The sequence below is a fragment of the Acanthochromis polyacanthus genome, chromosome 4, assembly GCF_021347895.1.
Source record: "Acanthochromis polyacanthus isolate Apoly-LR-REF ecotype Palm Island chromosome 4, KAUST_Apoly_ChrSc, whole genome shotgun sequence".
In the NCBI taxonomy this organism is placed as follows: domain Eukaryota; kingdom Metazoa; phylum Chordata; class Actinopteri; family Pomacentridae; genus Acanthochromis; species Acanthochromis polyacanthus.
In genome coordinates this window covers 20,280,276-20,301,217 of record NC_067116.1, presented here as the reverse complement: position 1 = coordinate 20,301,217, position 20,942 = coordinate 20,280,276, and the positions used below count along the sequence as shown (strand labels likewise).

The 20,942-nt window shown below is 39.7% G+C and overlaps 1 protein-coding gene across 12 annotated transcripts in view; it reads left to right on the top strand.

The window, feature by feature from the left end:
- Positions 1 to 20,942, top strand: part of sgip1a (SH3GL interacting endocytic adaptor 1a) — an 89,533-nt gene that overhangs the window by 7,365 nt on the left and 61,226 nt on the right. For 8 of the 12 annotated variants that reach the window (XM_051947500.1, XM_051947495.1, XM_051947499.1 and 5 more), the window contains exons 3-4: positions 6,898 to 7,041; positions 12,931 to 12,975. In XM_051947500.1, coding sequence (XP_051803460.1) covers positions 6,990 to 7,041; positions 12,931 to 12,975 — 97 coding nt within the window. In that variant the 5' untranslated portion in view covers positions 6,898 to 6,989. Of the gene's footprint in view, positions 1 to 6,897; positions 7,042 to 11,839; positions 12,178 to 12,930; positions 12,976 to 20,942 lie in introns of those variants that run through there. The other 4 variants (XM_051947496.1, XM_051947502.1, XM_051947503.1 and 1 more) reach the window with 4 other exon arrangements.

Sequence of the window (20,942 nt, the reverse complement as noted above, 5' to 3'; positions counted from 1 at the left end):
TCCACGTGTGTAAATGGTTATTTTAAAATTTGAAATAGGCTGCTGGATGCAGGCATGTCAGCTGGGGCCGAAGCTAGGCACTGTCCACATCTGTCCAGTTTGTCATTTAAGAACTAATTTTTCAGGATGGACAGATGCAACCATGAGATCCTATCCCCTAAAATATTCACCGACATCACCAAGCCCCTCAGAAAGATTGGGACAACATTCCACCAGCCAATATCGACAACCTCATTAACTCGATGCGTGTGTGGCACTGTGCGGTGTACATGGTGGATACAGTGACTTCTGGTCTTTGACCCCACTGTCAATCTGCCTGTTGTCATTTTCAGTACGACGTCCATTACGTTGTAGAGATGCTTTGTGTTGAAACAGCAACTGCTTTTTCTCCCTACATTAAAGATGTTGATCAAATTTAATCAAATATTACATCTTACATTTATATTTTTCCTGTATAGATGCTTCTTCAACAGCTGAGATTAGCTGGATCAATAAAGAGAAATAGTCTGCCAGAGACATCAGCTTCAAGGTGCTTTTAGATCTACCACTAAGCAGCATTGGCGTTCTGTATTTTTAATCAGCAGCAGCAGGGCGCAAAGTTGCGGCAGCTGCTCCCATGCAGCATCAATGCCGCGGGCTACTGCTTTCCACACCAGTCTGGAGTGGGTTATGCTTAAAATCAAGTAAGTGGTATAACAAGATGGATATAGCCAGTTTATCAACCAATATTTCCCTATCCCACATATGTAAATGTTTGCATGAATATGGAAAAAAGCAGTGAAATAGATAAATGCATTGACTGTAGATGATTTTCAATGTGTTCAACTCAAATTTGCTGCCTTAAATATATAACGGTTATCGAGTAGCAGTGCCCTCTCACAACCATCTGCTATTTTTGGAGTAATCTCATGACTTGCTTGAGTTAGTAAGACTCTCAATTTGATCTGTCTAATGAAATTACAGGAAAAATGGAACTGAAATCAGTAAAAACAGTGGCTGCATGCTTCTCGGAGGCCTCCCTTTACGTATACACAAAAATCTCACTTGTGTATTTTGTAGTATATCATATAAGATTCCCACATTGGTATTGATTATCGTTTTATTTCCTCCTTGGGCTCAGGAAATGTGGTGAATGGGTCATTTGTTGGTCCTGGATTGCTTATGCTTTCAGTTAGAGACCTGAAAGACTGGGAGAAGAGAAATACCACTGTGGCCACTATTTTTTAATTTTATTTTTTTAAGATCATATACTTCCTGCGTCATGACTTTGAGTCTCCCCTCATGACCTGTTATCGTAAGTCAGTAGACAGGTTCATTCTTCTTATTCTGCTTGGAAGGGCTGTCGGGTCCAGGAGTTTTGCTTAAAAATCTACGGTCCTATTTTAAGGTGCTTCATGAATTATGGGTCAGTTACATGCGTCATAGGGAGGCCTATCCGGGCTGCTATCTGCACGTCACAGCTTCTACACACATACACACGTAACCTATATTAGCAGCGTTCTTGTGGGTGGCCAGTAAGCAAGCGTAGGCAAGTTCTTTCTTTGTTCCAGCTAGAATTCAGCACTGGACCATGGGTTTTTCTTGTGTAAGTTGTCTTACACATCTTGGTGTGCTTTCCCGTTCCCACCACAGGTTTCGACAGAGAAGTTGCGTAACTCAGTGTCTTCTTTATTGGGGTTATGCCACAATTAAAGAGACCCAAACCTCTCAAATTAAATTAAAATCAGAGTTGAATTATCCAAAGAAGCTGTTGGGGAGTATAGAACCTGCATCTGCGCTATTCATGACGCCATTAAAATACACCTTTGAAATTCCCTACAGTGAGTTGATCTGACTTTATTCTGTCATCTCAGCCTGCCTGTCCAAGCAAAGTAGAATTCTTTTGGGACTGGTCTAATTTATACTGCTCCACTGTTTATAGATATAAGCTGATTGTATAGCAAGTTTGGGCTGTGTTTATTTAGGCCTGAGCCCTGTGTGGAAATGGTAATTGGTGTGAGTAAGAGGGACATATTGGAGTGGTGTTGACATCCTGGAGACCATTAGGAAGACCACAGAGCGACCGGCACTGTATCAGAGCGATGAGCTCATCTTTTCCATCCCCTGTTCTGAGGATGTAGGGGTGGACGGGGGTTTTAGAAAGGGCATGTTACAAGAGGTTGACTCTGGATGGGGTTTGGGTGTACAGAGTAGTTCAAGTTGATAGTGTTTGTTATTAAACTGGTGTTACAGGGCAGGGACCCAGTGGGAAATCAAAAATTCATTTTTAAGGTTAAAGTCTCAAGTTAATTTTCACTTTGTTCTGAGCTAATCACTGCCAATATAAACTGTGCCTTACCAACTACAACACTGGCTAACTTGCCCATTAACTGACTACTGATTGATCCACTGACCTGGCACCTAAAATACAATAACACAGTACTATATGTCCAAGAGAACAGTGTCATGCTATTCAAAGCTACCTCTCACTATAAGAACATAAAGCTGTGAATTAAAATAATGCCCCCAGGACATGAGACTAAATAAGCTAAATTTCCTATAGCAGTCAGCCTCCTCAGCATCATCAAGTAATTAAGAAGTGGGTGGTAATTATAAAGAAAACCTTAATACATGATGTAGTGTGTGTGTGGGGCTGTGTGCCTGCCCATCTGGGCAGGGCGGCAGTGGAGTAATGACAGAGAACAGTGTTTCTGCCTGGCAGTACTAACAGATAGAAGGCATCATGCGTGGCTTAATGGCACGTAGGCAAACAACAGGGCACCCAGCCATTGCCCCACCTTATCTTTCTATATGCCTTCCCCAGCTACTGAGTGGAATGTTGTTTTGGTTTGACTGCACTCACTGCTGCTTAATCGGTGGGTGGGAGTTGTCTGTGTACATTTAATGGCTGCTGCCTAATCATCATCCCTCATCAGTGCGCTTCGTGGGTGGGGAGGGATGGAGCGGGGTGGAGATTTGCAGGGATGTTTCTTTAGCAGTTTGCAGGAAATGGCAGAAGGATTTTGGACATGAGACGTGACCGCTGCAACATGAGCAAAGGGAAATCCCAGTATAGATATGACATTTACTGAGAGGCAAAATGTCTGTAAAACTCCTGCTCTGTGTTGACGGTACAGTTTCAAGGAAAAACTTGTCTAATTATGGAGCTGGGCCACCACCTGCTGCCAGAACAGCTTCAGCCCTACGTGGCATTGATTTGCCAAGTCCCTACAACTCTTCATGAGCCTTTTCCTTCAAAAGATAATCTTTCTTTTGAAGATTTGATGATGGTGATGGAGTACTCCAACATTTCTAACATAAATCTCCTGTAGGTATTAAACTCAATTGACTTCTGGTGAATAGCTAGGCCATAGCATATGATTTACGCCATTTTCATACTCATCAAACTTTTCAACCCAATAATGGGCCTTTTAATGAGGACTTTGTCATACTGAAAAAGACCAGTCCCATCAGCACAGAAATGGTTCATCATAGGATAAAGGTGATTACTCAGCACATGTGTGTTGATTTGCAGTGACTCATGCCTCCAAGGGGGATGAGTGGACCCAAACCATTCTAGCAAAATGCTCCCGGAAGCATTTGAACACCATACGGTCCCCTCACTGTAGGGATCAACAGTTCAAGCTTTTCCCTTAATTTGTCACTTATTTTTACCTCAAGCGTATGGAACACTCCTGGTAGCCGGTGACCTGTTCTTATAATTACACTCATCGCCCTGCTGTCCTCGATTGAGGGGTGAGAGAAAGAATCTCACTGAATTGGTGTCACATTTTCTTTTTCTTTTCTCTTTCTAACCTTTTCTAAAGTTAAAAGGTGACCCAAGTCAAGGCACACAATGCAGTAGTCACTTTCCTTTTGGTTAACCTGTCCTGTTGAGGCTCGTAGCCAGTCTATCAGCTGATGGCCTACATAAGGATAGAGTCACTAATCTCTTAATTGTTTTAATGATAGATTAGTCAATTTAAACATGACAGCAAATACAAACAGCTACTTTTCATCCAAGTTTTTATATTTAGAATGTTCATTTTGTCTCACCATCAACATAGCTTTCCTTTTACTAAAGCAGAAAATCGGCAGAGAGGTGGCATTTTCATTTGATTAGTCAGTAATCAGGTTTTACAAATGCTATTGATTGATTTATTGTTGATAGTCTAATCAACAAAGTTTTTTGTCATCAGCTGTTGCTAATGCAAAGGGAAAAGTACAATGTGTGCAAGATTGTTTTTTTTTTTGTTGTTGTATGGGCAAACTGAGGATGTAACTAGAACACATTTGATAAATGATCAGCAATTCAGGGACCCATACCTCATCCTCCACTCCCAGTGGCTCCTTACCTGCCAGATTATACCAACAGTTTTCTGTTAAATGGAGCATCTCTTTCCTAACTATGGTCATACGTTAACATTGATGAGCTCTTTGAGTTTGTCTTTTGGGTTTTGCTGGCGGTGTAAACACTTTTGGATCCGCAAACAGATGCAGAGATACATCACTGAAAAATATCCAGATTAGAGCAACACTGCACCCCACAGGCGAAAGGAATGAGCAAAGGTGGAGAGAAAGTAGGTCAGGAGGAGGGAGGTGGAGGGTTGTTTGTTGGTCTGTGGGGGGTGAAGAGAGAATGATACAAGGTAGACAGTGGGAAAACGTGAAAAAGAGAGACAGATAAGGTGAGAATAAAGAACAGTTGCTTTTTTTCTTTCTTTTTTTCTTTGCATCCTCTGCTTTTGAAATAAACATGCTCACTTTACACAAGTGGTTGCCGTCTGGGAGGTATATTTAATGTGCCAGAAATGAGAGCAGTCTTTCCCAGTCTATTTCTGAATAGTAAGTGCAGTCCGTCTAAATGCCAGAACCAATTCTGCTATCAGTGTTTTACAGAGATTTGCACCTTGGAACGTGCAGCGCTGTGAATATGACACTGAAATAAAATGTCATTGCTGTCACTGCAGGTATCAAGCTTATACTTAAAGCTAAATCATTCATATACTCCTGTACAGTGACTAGCTAATACTGGGATTATTGAGGTGAACCAGTCTGAATATCATTTTGCATATCTTGTGTCTGGATACTGGACAATCAAAAAAATCTGTGACAAACTGTATACCAAGCAGGTATATAAGCTTATTCAGAGACAGCGGTGACAGAGGCAGTGGTGTTTTTATAGGGAATAAAGCACTGTGTTTAAGTGAACAGCAGATGGCACTAATAGCACGTACATTTTTGGCTTCTCATTATTAAAGTGAATGAACCCATTTTGTTCCAGTTCACCTGTATTTGCCAATACTGTATGGATTTTTGGATGTCCTTATTATTGTACCATCTTACATTTAAAATCTGTAGATCCCATTCATATGTACTGACTGGTAGCAGGTTTTTTTTGGTAGCTTCTTACATAATGAATTTATGCATTCAATAAAAGATAGTCTGAGATACTGCTAATGTTTACAACATGCATTTATTTGATCAAAGTGGCAACCATTTTATATTACTGGAGTAAAAATAATTGACTGTATACACACACTTTTGTGTCTGTAAGGAGGTCATCAGGTTGGGATGACCCTAGCTCTTTGTATTACAAGGCCTGACCTTGCTGGAGCCCTAGCTGAAATTCTGGGAGTGTTCTGTGATTCTCAGGAGTGCTCCCACCTAAAACATGGCCGTGCACTCTCACCTGACATCCCAGTGCTCCCACTACTATCATCCCTGCTGTGAAACAATTTGCTCCACCTGTCGATCTAAGAATTACATAAATCACAAAAGACGCATACTGTGTACTGTAAAAGTACACAACGGGCATCTTTACTGTCCTTTAATTTCTTAATATGTGCTTAAAACAACCGAAAACTAGAATTGTAAGCTGATAACTAAGAGCCATGAAATAATACATGTGATGCAAAGTCCGACTAGTCAATTATTCCTTCAAATAATTATAGTCAAAATATTTGTTATTGCATTCCTAGTGCTGAACCACCCTGCTCTGCTGGCAAAATCCCAGAATACCCTGCCTTCTCATTACTTAGACTAGCCACCAGAGAAATGTAGGCAGGCGAGAATGAGAACTGTGTCATGTAGTGTCCCCTGGGTAATGTAGTTCATCTAGGACTATTATGAATCGCTCAGAGAACCTGATATGTAGAGAGTAGAAAATGGTGCTGGCAGTTACTGAGAAGTGCCAGTGCACAAGAAAAAGTTGCGGTCATCAAAGAGTAAAAGGTACAAGTGCAGCCTATGAGCAATGGAAACAATGGCCAAATATTCAAGGGCGTTTTTGCAGTGCAACTGAATCAGAGGGCTTCTTTGATTCAAGATAGCAAACTTAAGAGGTGAGAAAAGACTGAAATGCACTGATTACTTTCTCATCCTTAAGACAGTAAACCGACATTTTACACCACCTGTAATCACCATAGAACAAGAAAAGGTGGGGAAAAAGTTAGATTGTTCACTTTGATTTCATTATTTGTAGTGGAATTTACCTCTTTTAAATGGGCTAAGACAGCTTCTTTTTTCATATCACAAAAGACTTAATTATGCATATTAAATCATTTGGACAACAAACATATATAATGTATGAAGGCTTTTGCCTACATTGCAGAATTTGTACGGGATTTGGGAAAGCCATTTCTATTGTTTCTGTGTATAGATGTGTGAGTCTGTCTGTATGGCAGTAAAGGACACGTTGACCTTCAATGCCCGACCAGTCTGGACTCATAGCCTGCTGTGCCACATTACTATTCTCCACAGGTTGTGTGCCTGTCTTCGCTGGTACACTTGCAGTTGTAAATTTATGTCCTAGTATCGGCATCGGCATACACGCATGTGCTCTGAGCAGCTCAGGCTGTTGGTTTCTCCTCAGTCCTTGGTTACCGCTCATTGTCGTCTCCCTCTTCCCTTTTCCAGAGAGCCGTCTTTGTCTCCCGGTCATTCTTCTCCCTTTTCATCCCTCTTTTTGGCTGATGTGAAAGCAGGAGTGTCCATGGAGAGAGCTGTAAATGGCTGAGGAGCTGTGTACCGGATGGTTTCGTATCGTTGCAGGTACAGTAGGTAAAGCCTTTTTTTTTTTTTTTTTTAAACAGTAGCACAGAAGCACCTCAGCAGTGAGAATGTGCATTGTCAATGTGCCTTCAGTTTATTGCATTTTTATATTCTCAACCGGTTTACTCAGGTTATCTGAGCCTTGTAGTTGACTTTTGCTTTGCTAGTAAATATGTGTGCTTGTAGCTTTGTATGTTTGTAGCTACTCACCCTACCTTTATTAGCTGACTAAACTGACATGTTATTGGTGTAATACATGAACGTTTGTGTTCATATACACAATGTGGTCAACTGTGCAGTGTGCTGTGCCCTTAAAGAAGGTGCATCAGCAAAATGAAATATTTTGATACTGTCACTAAGTGATAGTAGTTACAGAGGACAGCATCTTCAGTGTACCAAACAGGGAAGAATATACGTCGTTTGCATCTTTTCAAGCTCATACAATTAAATTCCCTGAGGTTGCAAGCTTTAATAATTCTCTGTTTCTCTATTCTGCTCTCCATAAATAATCTGTATTTTAGTTGCATTTATTCCAAACCTCATACAGGTCAGATAACACTAGAGTTATCACAGGCAATCGTATCATCTTTTGCCAGTTAACTTGCATATTTGCATATCTGCCTTTAGTGCAAAAGTTTACTGGATACTAGCCTACATTTCTATGTTGATTTAGCATTTCAGTATTAAGTTAATGTCTGCAGTAAGAGAAGTGTTACCAGTTTGAATATTTTAATCATCATCTTTCAGTTAATAGGTGAATAATAATGTCACATGATGTACATCACATGAGTTGTGGATCACGTGGCACACAGAAGTTCCCAGTCGTAGCTTTGGCTGCAGTGTTTCAATGCAAGTTATAGCAGTGTTAAAGGTGAACATGCCAAGTCATACCAAGTTGTTTGCTACCCCACTGCATTTTAGGTTCATATTCAGTATTTTAAAAGACTGCTTCTGATTTGTCCGTTTGTGAGCAAGTGAGAAATGGAAACAATCGAGTTTGCAACCAGCCACCCACAATACAACTAATAGCAGCACTAATAACCATAAGTATTGTTTGGTCTGAAAATGTAAACACATCTAGTCTTAAAATCGTGGCATTTCACCAAAATCACATTATTGTGCTTGTCTCATTTAAAATTGACCAAAAAAATAAACCTTTAAGAATAACCAGATTTTACTAAAAACAAACATTTTTTAAAAAATTCTGTGCTTCCTGGTGCTCCCAAGAAACAATGAGTGGCTTAGCTGTGACCAGAGGTCATGACACAAATTCAGGGACTTGCAGTTGAAACAGGCTGAACGGTAGGCTGTGTTTGCACAGAGCTGACAGATGAAAAGTATGGAAACAGGTTCAAAATGTAAGTAGTAAGCTATTTATAGTATTTAGAGTCACATTTTTTTTTTTCCAGTATTTGGTTACAGCTATGGGTACAAGGAAAATTGTTGTACATGTGAATTACAATTTTTTCAGTTTTTGTCTAAGTAATCAAAGAAATTCAACTTTCAATTTTTATTTTTTTGTGATTCATGGCATTAAACTATGCCATGCTACACAGATGACATTCTAGAGTTTAATCTACTTCTGCAATGGTTATGATGTTTCTACAGATGTGCAGGAGTTCAAATTGAAATAAAAAAAAATAAACAAGCCCACAATGAGCAAAAATGTCACACTAGCAAAAACTGCTACTGGTTCAGAAATTAACAGTAGATTAATATCATGAAATTCTGAGTTGTTTTAGGATTTTTTTTATGTGGAGTGCATTGAATTATAAAATAATGTTGACTCAACTGCTAATCAAGATGACAATAATTGGCACTTCTCTCAAATTTTCTGTGCAGAAAATACCTTCTTATCTTCCATGGGAATTATTTGTCTATTCCCCTCCAGAGGAAACGACAAAGTGTGTTTCTTAACTTTAGCTGCTCCACTTCAAAACAGAGCTTATAGAGCATTAGGCTGTATCTAGCAAATCCCCCTCCCTTCTTTCTTTATTCAACACTCCTCTGCTAGATGTCAAGGCAGCACCAATCATCTGCATGATTGAAAGCTATGGCCATTTTTATCTAAGTACATGGCCAAATATTAGAATAATCAGCAGAGATATGTGTGGTATTTTAATGGTATTGCAGTACAGTAAAAGCAAAAAAGTAATTTGAAAAGTATCTGTTCTTCCTCAGCAGTGACCCCACTGCAACAGCACAATGGTAAATATCACTCATAATTCTCGGTGAACACTAGATGGCAGTGCAGGAAAAGATGCTGTTTGTTTCACGGCAAAGACAAGTGAGCAGGGGTAAGACGAGAGGAGCAATACAGAAGAAAATGGGAGAGGGAAAGAGAAGGTGATTGGAAATGGAGATTTAGAAAACATGGAGAGGCTGAGATACTTATGGGGAAGGAGCAGAAAGTGATCAAAATGGGAGAAAGGCAAAGAAGTCACAATTTAAGGTTTAGAGTGAGGGAGGCATAGGCAAAAAGAGGGGGATGGGAGTTCAGGCTGGGGCCAGGATTTGAGGGGGGATCTTCTCTTTGGGGGGCATCTGCTGTTTTTAATGCAGAGGAGCTGAGCATGATACAACAGGATGATGAAAGGAGGGAGGAGGCAAGTGACAGAATGAGCAACATGGAGGCAGCTTGACAAAAATAACTCTGTGAACACAAGCACAAAAAAGGGAAATCAGCAAAGACTCGAGAAGAAATAATGAATGTGTGAGCGAGAAAGAGAATTGGAGAACGCAGGTCAATATCACATGGTTTTAAGCATGGCTAAAGAGGTTTCATTGTGAAAATAAACTCATGTTGTCCCTCTGGATGAAATAAGTCACCATGGACTTCAAGTTTTCCAGTAAACATACAGTATAGAAAGCAGTTGTATGTATGCAAAGTAATCTATGTGAATGTACATATATCACATGTTATGCCTGCTGTGGAGACTAAATATTTTGTTTACACATAGAGCTTCTGAGATGTTGATTGTTTTATAATCTGTCATTTATCAGTGACTGCTATAATAAATACCATTATTTTGTTATTAACCTGGAATAATGGGAAAGATTATATTTTTTACAAGAATGACAAATATACAGATTGGTGGCTCGTTTTGAGCCAAAGCTTTAGCGTTGTTTTCATGTTTCTATTTAGATTTTTGTCAACTTGAATGAACAGTTAACAGCTCCGAGCTTGTAGTTAAAAGAACGATCAAATTTCCTTCTGTGTAAATGTTACATCTGCAATATAGGGACCAATGCACAGACATAGATGAACATACAGTAGACCAAGCAGCCACTTTCAGACAAGCATTCCCTTTACTTAATCTGACAACATCTGAAAGTGTGAATGAGCACCCTGGTCACCTTATACACACATTGTGATGGCAGTCTTTCTAGGTTGGGCCTAGCAACTTTACACAATAATAAATAGAAATCATCAATATTGTGTGCAACACAACAGTCTACAAAGTGACGCTGTGAAAACTGCAACCTAATCCCATGTATGTGGGGAAAAACAACACTGACTTATTTTATTTCTTTATACCAATCGCAGCTGTCTTTGCAATAGGTATAGATATACATCTAAGGAATCAGACTACTGTTGTGGGTATTCTGAATAATGTCAAGAGGAAGATTATCATAAAAAATAACTTAATTCTGATTGAAAGAATGTTCTCACCTTTTTAAATGTTTTGTATACCTTGTCTGGAAGGGCTTCTGTGACATTGCTATTCTTACATTAAGCATAAAGACGCTATGTAGGAAAATATTAAGCTGTTTGCAGTACAGGCTTTAATGATTTTAGCTGCAAAAGTGTGAACCACTTGTAAGGTTACTTAAAATTTAGACCTTTTTCCAAATTTCTTGGTTGTCTGGAACAGCTTGTGGACTTATGTATAAAGCGTGCAGGACACATTTTCACATGAAAATCTGCTTTGCTTCTGTTTGTCTTCATTTCCTGAAATACACTTCGTGTAAGCACAAAAAGAGGAGTGCATCCTGCTAAACACAGAGTGGGCTAATTTCAGGGGGAACGCTATAGGGACAGTCGGAAGCTGGCTGCAGTTCACCCAACAGTTACCAATGTCATTAATAGCAAGTGTTATCTCAGTGTTACAAAGACAATCTTTAATGTCATTGTTTTGCTGACATCTTGCTTTCTAATATTTAATTTAATTGTACTTGTATACATTCATTTGTCTTTCTAATTAGGTTTGTTTGACTGACCTTTTGAAATATAAATGCTCAGTTTTGTTTTACAACATGGTTATGATGTATGTATATAAAGACATATTGATTATTTAAAAAATGCAAATGTATTTACCTAAAAATAATGGAAAATGTATAAATATTTCAATCTTGTCATATGGACCTGGTGGCTTACCATATGGGCTATGTATTTACTGTACCAAATATTGATACGCAATGCCCTACTACTGCTGCTATGTACTACTGCGGTCAACAATACATATTATTGTACCACTAGTTTTGAAAATAATAGACACAGTTTGCTTACTGCTTTCATTCCCAGATTTTGATTTCTCATTAAGTGTCACTTCACTTCTTTTTTTTTTTTGTACATTTGTCTGATAGCCAGTGTTGTTGTGTATGTCCACATAAATATTCTCCCCACCCCTCTCTCTCACTCCACCCTCTCATAGAACATTAATGAGCACAAACACAAGCACACACCCCTCTCTGGAGGCTGGTCTACCCTCAGCCCTTCCTGCTTGTTGGTTGCAGCTGTAGCCTGCGTTGCCATGACGTCACGCCGATCGATCCTCGTCCCAGTGCAGTGGGAAAGCACAGAGACAGAAAAAGGCAGCTGAGTGAAACGGGCTGGCAGAGAGAGGATAAGGTGGGAGGGGACGGGGGAGGAGGAGAGAAGAGAGGGCAGTGTGAAACCACGGCGATATTCCATGGAGGGCGGGACACTGAGACAGGCACACACAGGCAGCTACTACAGAAATAGTCAGTGTACAGGACAGTGCAGAGCAAATATTTTGTGCAGTGGTGTGTTATTATAGAGTACATGTGTGTTTTCTCAACATGGGTTGTCACTTGACTCACACCTGCACATTATTCTCTCCGCGGCCACATAATTAATGCCATTCAGGACTGGGCAGGCTCGGCACACCGCACTGACATAAGGTAGGGTGAAGGGGAGGGGTGCATGTGTGTATATTTACCACGTTTGTGTATCTTTTGTATTTGCTCGTGTACATGCTTGCTTACATTTGCAGTGCCTCTGTTTGGATGTGTAAACATGTATGTGTATTTAGTGTATGCATAGTTATTTGTCAAGCAAGGGAGGTTACTAATGTAAGCGTCCTCTTGGGCCATCGTGTCAGGAGATTCAGTCTTCAAGCCATGTGACTCCACAAAGAGCTGCACGGATTGGCTGAGGCCATCTGTGACCTCAGCATACTGCCTCTGTCCCTCCTCAACACTACCGCCCCCCTCCCAAACACACACACAGCCCTCCCTCCCTCTCAGTCTCTCTGACTCCCTCCCTCCCCTCTCCATACCCTGCCTCTGTTTTTTTTTTCTTCAGTTAGCTATTTCCCCACCTCTCAGCATCCTCTGCTGTGTGTAGGTCAGAGTCGCAGTAGCAGCAGCAGTAGGAGTAGGAGTAGCAGCATCCATGGCTTAAGCCCGAGTTCTGATCGACAGCTAGCCTGGCCCCTACCCCTCCTCTTTCCTCTCTCTCTTTTTCTGTCTATCTCTATATCTCTCTCCCGGGCTAGTTGACAGGCGACGTCTGGGGGTGTTGGAGGCTCACAGTTAGCCAGGGCGTTAGCCACAAGCACACAGCTGCTCTGCTGCCCATCAATTCTACTGTATTTGTGTAACCGGGGGCTTCTTCTCTTCTCCCCCTCCCGACACCTCCTGCTTTCATTTCAGGCTCCTTGGAGATAGAGGAATGCAAATCTGCAACCATGATGGAAGGTAAGATTTGTCTTTTCTGTTGTAAAATCAGGTTAATCCTCCTTTATGTCCCTGTCCTGCGGTGCTTCATCTTGCTGGCAAGTGTGTATATCAGTGGTTATTTTTGAGTGGTTCAAATGTCATAAGCGGCCCCTCTATTTTGAGGGAATGCATTTCGGTGACTTGCATGTTATTCTTAGGAAAAGGGCACAGCCACTGAATGTCTACCACAGAGGCACAATGGCGAGGCTAATTGAAGCGTGTGTACCTTTGTGAGTGTGTGTGTGTGTGTGCGCGCATATGTCTGAGTGCCCCCCCCACCCCCCCTTTTCCCGCTTCCCATCGTAAAGGATTATTTGGATTTATTGTGCAGGAGAGCTTATGTGCCCAGCTGGCTCACTTGTATAAATTCTCTTTGTATGGCGTGTCCTGAAACACATGCACACGCTCGCTGTTCTGTATGACTATGCTGCGTGCTCACCCTACATTGCTATTTAACCCAGCTCTTGCATGTGGATTGCATGACTGTATGGGGGAGTGCATATGTGCATTTGCACCCACCCATGGTTGAACTGATCCATTTCTGTTGGGTTAAGTATAATATTGAAAATGAAAATTGGTGATTGTTTTAGAATTATGTCCCTTTAACTGATGACATCATCAGGGGCAGGCCGGTAATATAGGGATGAATCGTTACAGCTCTGCAGCTGGTACTCGAAACCCTCCGTCCATCTATGTCATTTGTCTTTCATTTTATGTATTTTGTTTAAATATTCTGTACTGACTGACTAGTAGTCATTTGTATCAGAATAACCTAACATGGTATCTTGTTTTAGTCAACCTTGAATTATGTAAGAGTTCACATTTGAGGCTACAAATGTACAAAAGTACGAATCGTATGCCTAAGATCATGGTTATTGCTGACTATTTGTCATCCAGTGCATCTTCTAGAAACAAGACAGTGTTCAAGTTTGATTATTCCAGTGCATTTAGTAAATCATCTTGATGCCAATTTGTCTGCTGCAAAGCGAGAACCTTATTAGCATGTTGTCTGGTTGTGAGTGTTTGTTTGACTATCAGTGTTTTACAATTAGTGGATGTTCTTGTGTTGTCCAAAAGTAGATGGACAAATACTTAATTAAATTGCAGTGACAGGTTACCAATAAGTTGGATTTTGTATTATTCATAGTGTTTGTCAGCCGCATTTACTTCTGTGAATATTAAGGATACTGACTTCAGCTCACATTTCTTAGTTTACAGAGCTGTGGTGCTAACTATAAAAAATACTGCGTAATGAACTGAAATGGACATTTGACAAAAATGGCAGTGTACATCTCTTGAACGATATCGGACTTTTGCCAATACCTAATATGCTGGTGTTTTCCACTTGTCATGGCTCGGTTGCTGATACAGATATACCTCAACATTTTCTCTACCTAAGGACACAGAAAATGAGATCTCTTCGTAGTGGAATTAACATATTAAAATATCTACTTTTATTGGAATGGCCCACTGGCAGATGCAGTAGATGTAGTGTTTTTAATGCTTCATTGAGCAAAAGAAAGAAATAACTTTAAAATACATATATAACATGCCGTATTTATTTTTTATCCAACATTTTCAAACAAAACTATAAATGCTGAACCTTACAAGCTTTATCAGCCTGCAGTTTAGACCAATGTCAGTATTTCATTTTAAAACCTTTGCCAGCCAATATCAGTGATCGTCAATGATGATGATGATCGCCGTACATCCCAAGTTGGCGAACTCATTTTCAGATTATTGATTTTAGGAGCTCATTATTTGGATATTTCATGTGCATTCAATGTTCTTTGGTTTCTGGCCTGCTGTGTTATGTCAGTGTACTGTAGGTCTGAAACTGAATGACATCAAAAAATCAGCCAAACTATCTGGTAAAACAGCATTGGCCTCTCTTGAATAGTTTGATTACAGTGAACTGCCATACTACTGTATGATGAAAAGGACAAAGTTGGCCAGACACCATAGAAAAGGTTGTCCTAACAGCTATCATTACTAGTATCGCCGCTGCATCATTTGTCATTATACAAACTTTGACTTGCTCAGTAGGTTATAATTTACAGTGCACTCAAAGTGTTCAGAATTTGCAAAACTTTATAAAATTCTTTTCACTTTGTCATTATGTAATATTGAATGTAGTGAAAAATCGATGTGAATAACTAAGAGAACAGTTAAAATCAGTAGTTGATGAGTACTGAGTTTGATTTTAGTGATCCTACAATAAAATAATCATACCCACATAGGGTGATTCTGCAAAATTTCAAGCATTTTGATGAGCAGACCTTCTTAACTTTACTTCCTCTTAGGCATAGTAGAAATAAATGCACCTCTACAGTTTGAGAAGCTAAACTAAAAACCTCCAAAAATTATGAAAGGCAGTAAGTTCAATTAGCCATAAGTCCACTTTTTCCTTTTTTCTCTGACTGTATCTGATGGGGCTTCACTATCAGAGCATAGAAGAATCTGTGTAGCTTAAAATGGCAATTTGTAGCTGCTGATAACCCGTTTGATCTCTTTCAAAGTACTACTGTTGTACACTGCTTATTTATTGCTTTCTGCTGGTGACATGGCCAACACATGACTAGTTGCAGATTCTAAGAGTTCGCTTAGCACAGATGGTCTCAGTACCTTCTTTAAAGTTGTCTGTATTTTTAACCTTTCATCTTTACCTGATACATTTCCTAAAGTATGCAAGGTAACTCGTTTACCTCCTGCTATGGTACATCTGACCTCTTTAATAACAGGCCTGTCTCCAGATGATCATTTCCTGCAAAAATATTACAATTACTTGCAAATAATCGGCTTAAATAATTTCTCTAAACACATTTGTGGACACACACTATTTTATGCATACGTGTTTTAAATGTTATTATTGTGGCTTTGAATAGAAAGAAAGACTGTGTGCCACGTTTTATTGATTTGTCTAATGCATGCATTGATCATACAGGAGTTAATTACTTATTTCCTTTGCAAATGCCTCACCGTGTTGGAGCTGATGAAAATAATAGTTGATTTCAGAGTTGTATTATGGTCAGACAACAGTTTGTGGCTACTGGAAAAAGTACATCTGAAATTGTGCAAATTACAGTTGGTTTCCTTCAAGGATCAAATTTTGGGGTTGTCCTCTTTTTGTGTCATGGTTTCTCTTGAAAGTGGATCTAAAGTACATCTTTATGCTGATGATTCCATTTTTTTGTACTACAGTGCAGATCCTGATCACTTCTTTGCTTCTTTGCAGATTGCACTCAGTAACCATGAATTACTTCTTAATGTAAATCAAGCTAAGTATACCCAAAGTCAACATGTCAACATGTCATCTCTACTGTGAATGTTACAGATATTAAAAGAAGCATAGAATAAAAGTATCTTGCATTTAGAATCAATGAGAAGGTGACATTTAAATATCATGTGGCTGTTAGTGAGCAGTTGGTGCTTATGGAGGCAGCTTTTTGATATAATGATATTTTATCCATTAGCAAGGATTTTCAAGCAACAGAATGTTACTTAATGCTCTGTTTCTAGTAAAGAGAACTAGTGCTGCAGTTAGTATATATTGTATTGTTCTGTTTGGTTGGTTCTGTAGTCCCAAAGCAGAACTAGTGTGCGTGCAAGAACCAAACCGATTTTGTGTTGAATGAAAAGCTTTTCATGATTTGTCAAGTGTGGTTAAGTCTTGGATAATCGGTGTTATAATGCTCATCATTGGGAGCTGTATTCTAAAAGTACAACTGTTGTACACTGGTTATTTATTTTTTGTGATAAACATTGGTATTTACTTATTTATAAAGCCTTGCTGTGCTTTTTACCTCCTCACATTACTTCATTGCTGTCTTAATGTTGACTCTTATCGATTACACTCAAATGATTGGTGCTGGAAATAACAGTTTTACTCCGTGTGCACCTGCAACCTAGAATATCGTGCAGAACAATCTAAAGCTTGACCTATTTTTAGAATTCGAGATTTGAATGTTGCCATATTATACTACAGCTTTTCTTGTTTTAGTTGACTTCTTTGTTTTAGATTACATTTGTTTTATTTACAGGTTATTGGCAGTCTATTAAATCTCTTCTCCTCTTGCAGGGCACTGTAATTCAACATGATATCATTATATGCCAGTGCTGAACCATGGTATTCAATCACAATAGTTGAAATTCTCAAAAAAATAGCCCAGTCACAGGACTGATTGATTTGTCAATACGTAATTTCTTTCAATAAAGAAATCTTCAAAATTATCTCCAGATTGGAAAATAATGAGCTGTTTCATTACTTGTCCTCCTGTGCTCGAGTGCTGCCCTTTCATCAACTGCATTTGTCATGAGCCAAGTTGTTAGGTAACAGTTGCAAGAAAAAAATAGGCTGTCTGCAAACACCTTCCCTTCCATTAGCATGGCTAGCACAGGCTTAGTGTGGACTCTGTGAGAGCAGGATTACAGTCAGGTGTTAAAATTGGATGCTAATCCTTGTTAGCTCTGCTTTTTAAAGCCCAATGCCATGGCCAGCATGACTGTCCCTGAGTAACACTCAGGGCAGAAGTTGTGTGGTAGTTACTTGATTATAATTCAGAGGTATAGCCAAGGATCTTGTGCTCATATTAGTGACAACCCATCCCTTGCCTCTAGAAAGAGGATAGAGAACAGAATAGATCGAAGACAAGGATGTTAAGAAAAAGCTGTGCAAGAGTGACAACACAATGAGGCAATGCTACCTCTCATGTGTGACTGCTTGGTGCATTCTTAGCTATTTTTGTTTTTAGCTGGTGTTGAATATTAGGACTGGAGCATCTCAATTTCAGAGACAGGCCTGAGTGAAACAGGTCTGTTGCAATGCCTCTTTTATTTGAAGGAGATTTTTTATGAATTTTACTTAGCATTGTGCTCTTTTTGACGTTGAAATTTGTAAAGCTGAAGCTTTTCCATACCACTAGAGTCAAGCTTATTTTGTCATTACCAGCTACTGCTGCTGGCATTTAAGAGGGTTTGACTGGCAAAGCTCACATATGCAGGTGTCAACATATGTTACTGTCATGACTCCAGGAAGCTGTTTCTAATTGCTAGCAGTGGTGTGGTTTAAGAGACCGTGGAAGAATATATCTTATTTTACAATTTACGAATCATTCACAGTGTGTAAGGACAAAAAGTTGAATTAAACATGAATTAACATGAATTAATTCAATATACTGACCAGTTCAGTCTTTCCTTAAATTTTTTAACAGTCTTTCACTGTAATGATCATTTGCTATGAAATTCCTATATTTGTGTGTGAGATTATCATGTGATTGTGGTGCACATTGATAGGCACATGACATTTTAAATCTCCTGTGTGTTTTTGTGGAGGATTGTGTCCATTGTTTGATAGTTTGCCTGTTCGTCTAAGACATACTCATCCAATGGCATGATATTCAGAATAATGTTTGTGGTATCTGTGACCCATAATTGATTCGGTAAAAGTGTTTAGCTTTTATCTAGCTCAATGTTTGGTTAAAGTGACACATCTTGACAGCCAAAGTGTTGATTGCCAGGCGCTTTGCTGTAAATATATTTTTACTGCGGAGGATGAATCTAAATGTTTCTACTAACAATCTGACCTTTCCTCTGGCATTACTATGAAGTCAAAACTTCCTCTTGTATGCAAAAAACATCGACATTTATTAGGTGTACTACCCTGACATTTTCACTTGGCTCCCATGAGCCTAAACATTTTCCATTTTGGATGCTTTCTCTTGTTTTACCCCTGGCCAAATTGTAGTGTTTGTACACACAATATCATATTAATGGATTGTTGTAAAGTGTGCTAATCGTGTTTATGTTCCCAGTGGAACAACCCTTGTAATTTTAATGACCCCGTGGCATTTCCTCTGGCATGACCATAAGGAGACAGTTAACATTGCAGTCTCAGCACAGATAAGATGCTAAGAATAACAAAATCAGTTTGTCTTTTGTTGGCAAATGTTGTTGACTACATTAAAACATTTTGTGGACCGCAAAGAATATTGTTGACTGTCATAGATTGACTTCAGACATGCAGTCTTGGTAATCCTAGTCACTAGGAGTAGGAATTAGACTGTGACAGAGAGGCCCCGTATTTAGAGCTTGCCTGGCTGAAACTTGGATAAACCCTTGACTGGAATGCTACATAGCAGAGGGCAAAGAGGACGTTAGGCCATATGGTGGGCTCCACGTTATTCCTTTAACGATGTGTTAGCTGATTTTACTTCAAAGTCTACCTTGTTTATTTTTTTAGCTTTTATGAATGTGTCAAATAGTTAATTATGTAAATATGATTATTTTGTTTCTGCTATCGTATCATTGAAAATTAATTAAATTCTGAATACCAATGTGTCATGGCACGCAAGCTCACCGGGTCATATAGACTGATTCAGCTTGTTAAAGCTGCTGTCCGGAGTTTCCGTTTGTTTTCAATTTATGTATCATTTTTTAACAAAGCTTAAATGTGTTAGTCTAGTTCGATACTATAATATAAAGTTAGTATAACGCGATATGAAAATGTATTCCTGAGCTCCGCCTTCCTCTCATAGACCCCCATGTTATTCCAAAAAGCGCCGGTTGCTGCCGACCAATCAAGTTCGAGCTTCAGCTTTGTCATGCTGTCAATCAACGGTTACGCGCACAGCAAGCAAGCCCATGCGGAGGTGTGGGAGAGCTCCGCACTACGCAACCGCACGCACATTTGTTTTGCTTGTGGAGGAGAGAGCATCAGGGCTCAGCAACTTCCAGAAAAGTTACCAATCCCACGGCTTGTCAGGCCAAGAGACTGCAGGACGTTTTTTGGCTCGGGGTGCTCGCATCGCTCCCCGACCACGGCCTCCATAGCCCGCCTGACGGCTTCGTTTAGATGCCCGACCTCTGGAGGAAGATGTTGGGGCGTCTGGGACATACTCTTCGTCAGAGGAGTCATGCGATTCTGAACTCTAGATAGAAATAAATAAACAATGTAACACATATACACACGTAAATACACTAAGTTTGATAAACAACGTCATCGAGAGGGAGTGTAATCACATATTGAAACTTTACTCGTTCGTCCTAGCAGATTCATGTTATTTTGGTATTAGGACAAGTTAGACTCAATACAGCATTCTAACGTAATTCCTTTATTATTTACTAAATGTACTAAATGTAGAAGAGGGGAAAACAGCAGAACAGGCGAGATGCTGCAGCACTCCGGGCACTCCTCTCATGTACTGCGCGCGTGCACAAATAAAGGGGCGAAATCAGAGGGAGGGAGGGACCAACAGTGTTTTGGGAGACGCTGCGATTCAAACTCCGGACAGCAGCTTTAAAGGAAACATCAGCATAAAATACCATCTCTTTCAGCTGAGTTGGAATGAAAGCATCATGACACTGCTGCTGAGATCTTAGATCCTAGATTAACCCGTCTGTGCCAGCACTTGGACTGCAGCTTAGCATTAAACCATCAATATTATCAAATTTGTCACAACATGCTTCCGTATCTATTCATGATGCATTGTTAAAAAATGTTGACAGACTTGTAATTAGTAAGACAGCACCATCATATTGAGTGCTTGAAGCATATATACTGCTATATTTTCATACTTTAGGGTCTGATGCCTTGAATAAGAATATTGGGGGTCAATTGCACAGTCAAATGCTGCCAGTTTTATCTTCACAGCCCTAAACTGCATCAGGAGAATTTGATTTCTGAAACACAACACACTCCTACAGCACTAACAAAAGACTAAAAGGGGAACTTCGGTTTTTTTCAACACTGGGTCTGTTTACATTTGTCATTTCATACATGTGAGTGATGGAGAAATGAATTTTCGACATAGCCCCAGTATTTAGCCAGGCAGGCAGCTTAGCAGCTCAGCGAGCAGCTCAGCTAGCGAAAAGTATGGGGCAACTTGCCCCCCCGCATCAAAGTCCGCCCGAGCGTGCTTCTTCCCCACACATTGACCGGCTCGGATAGT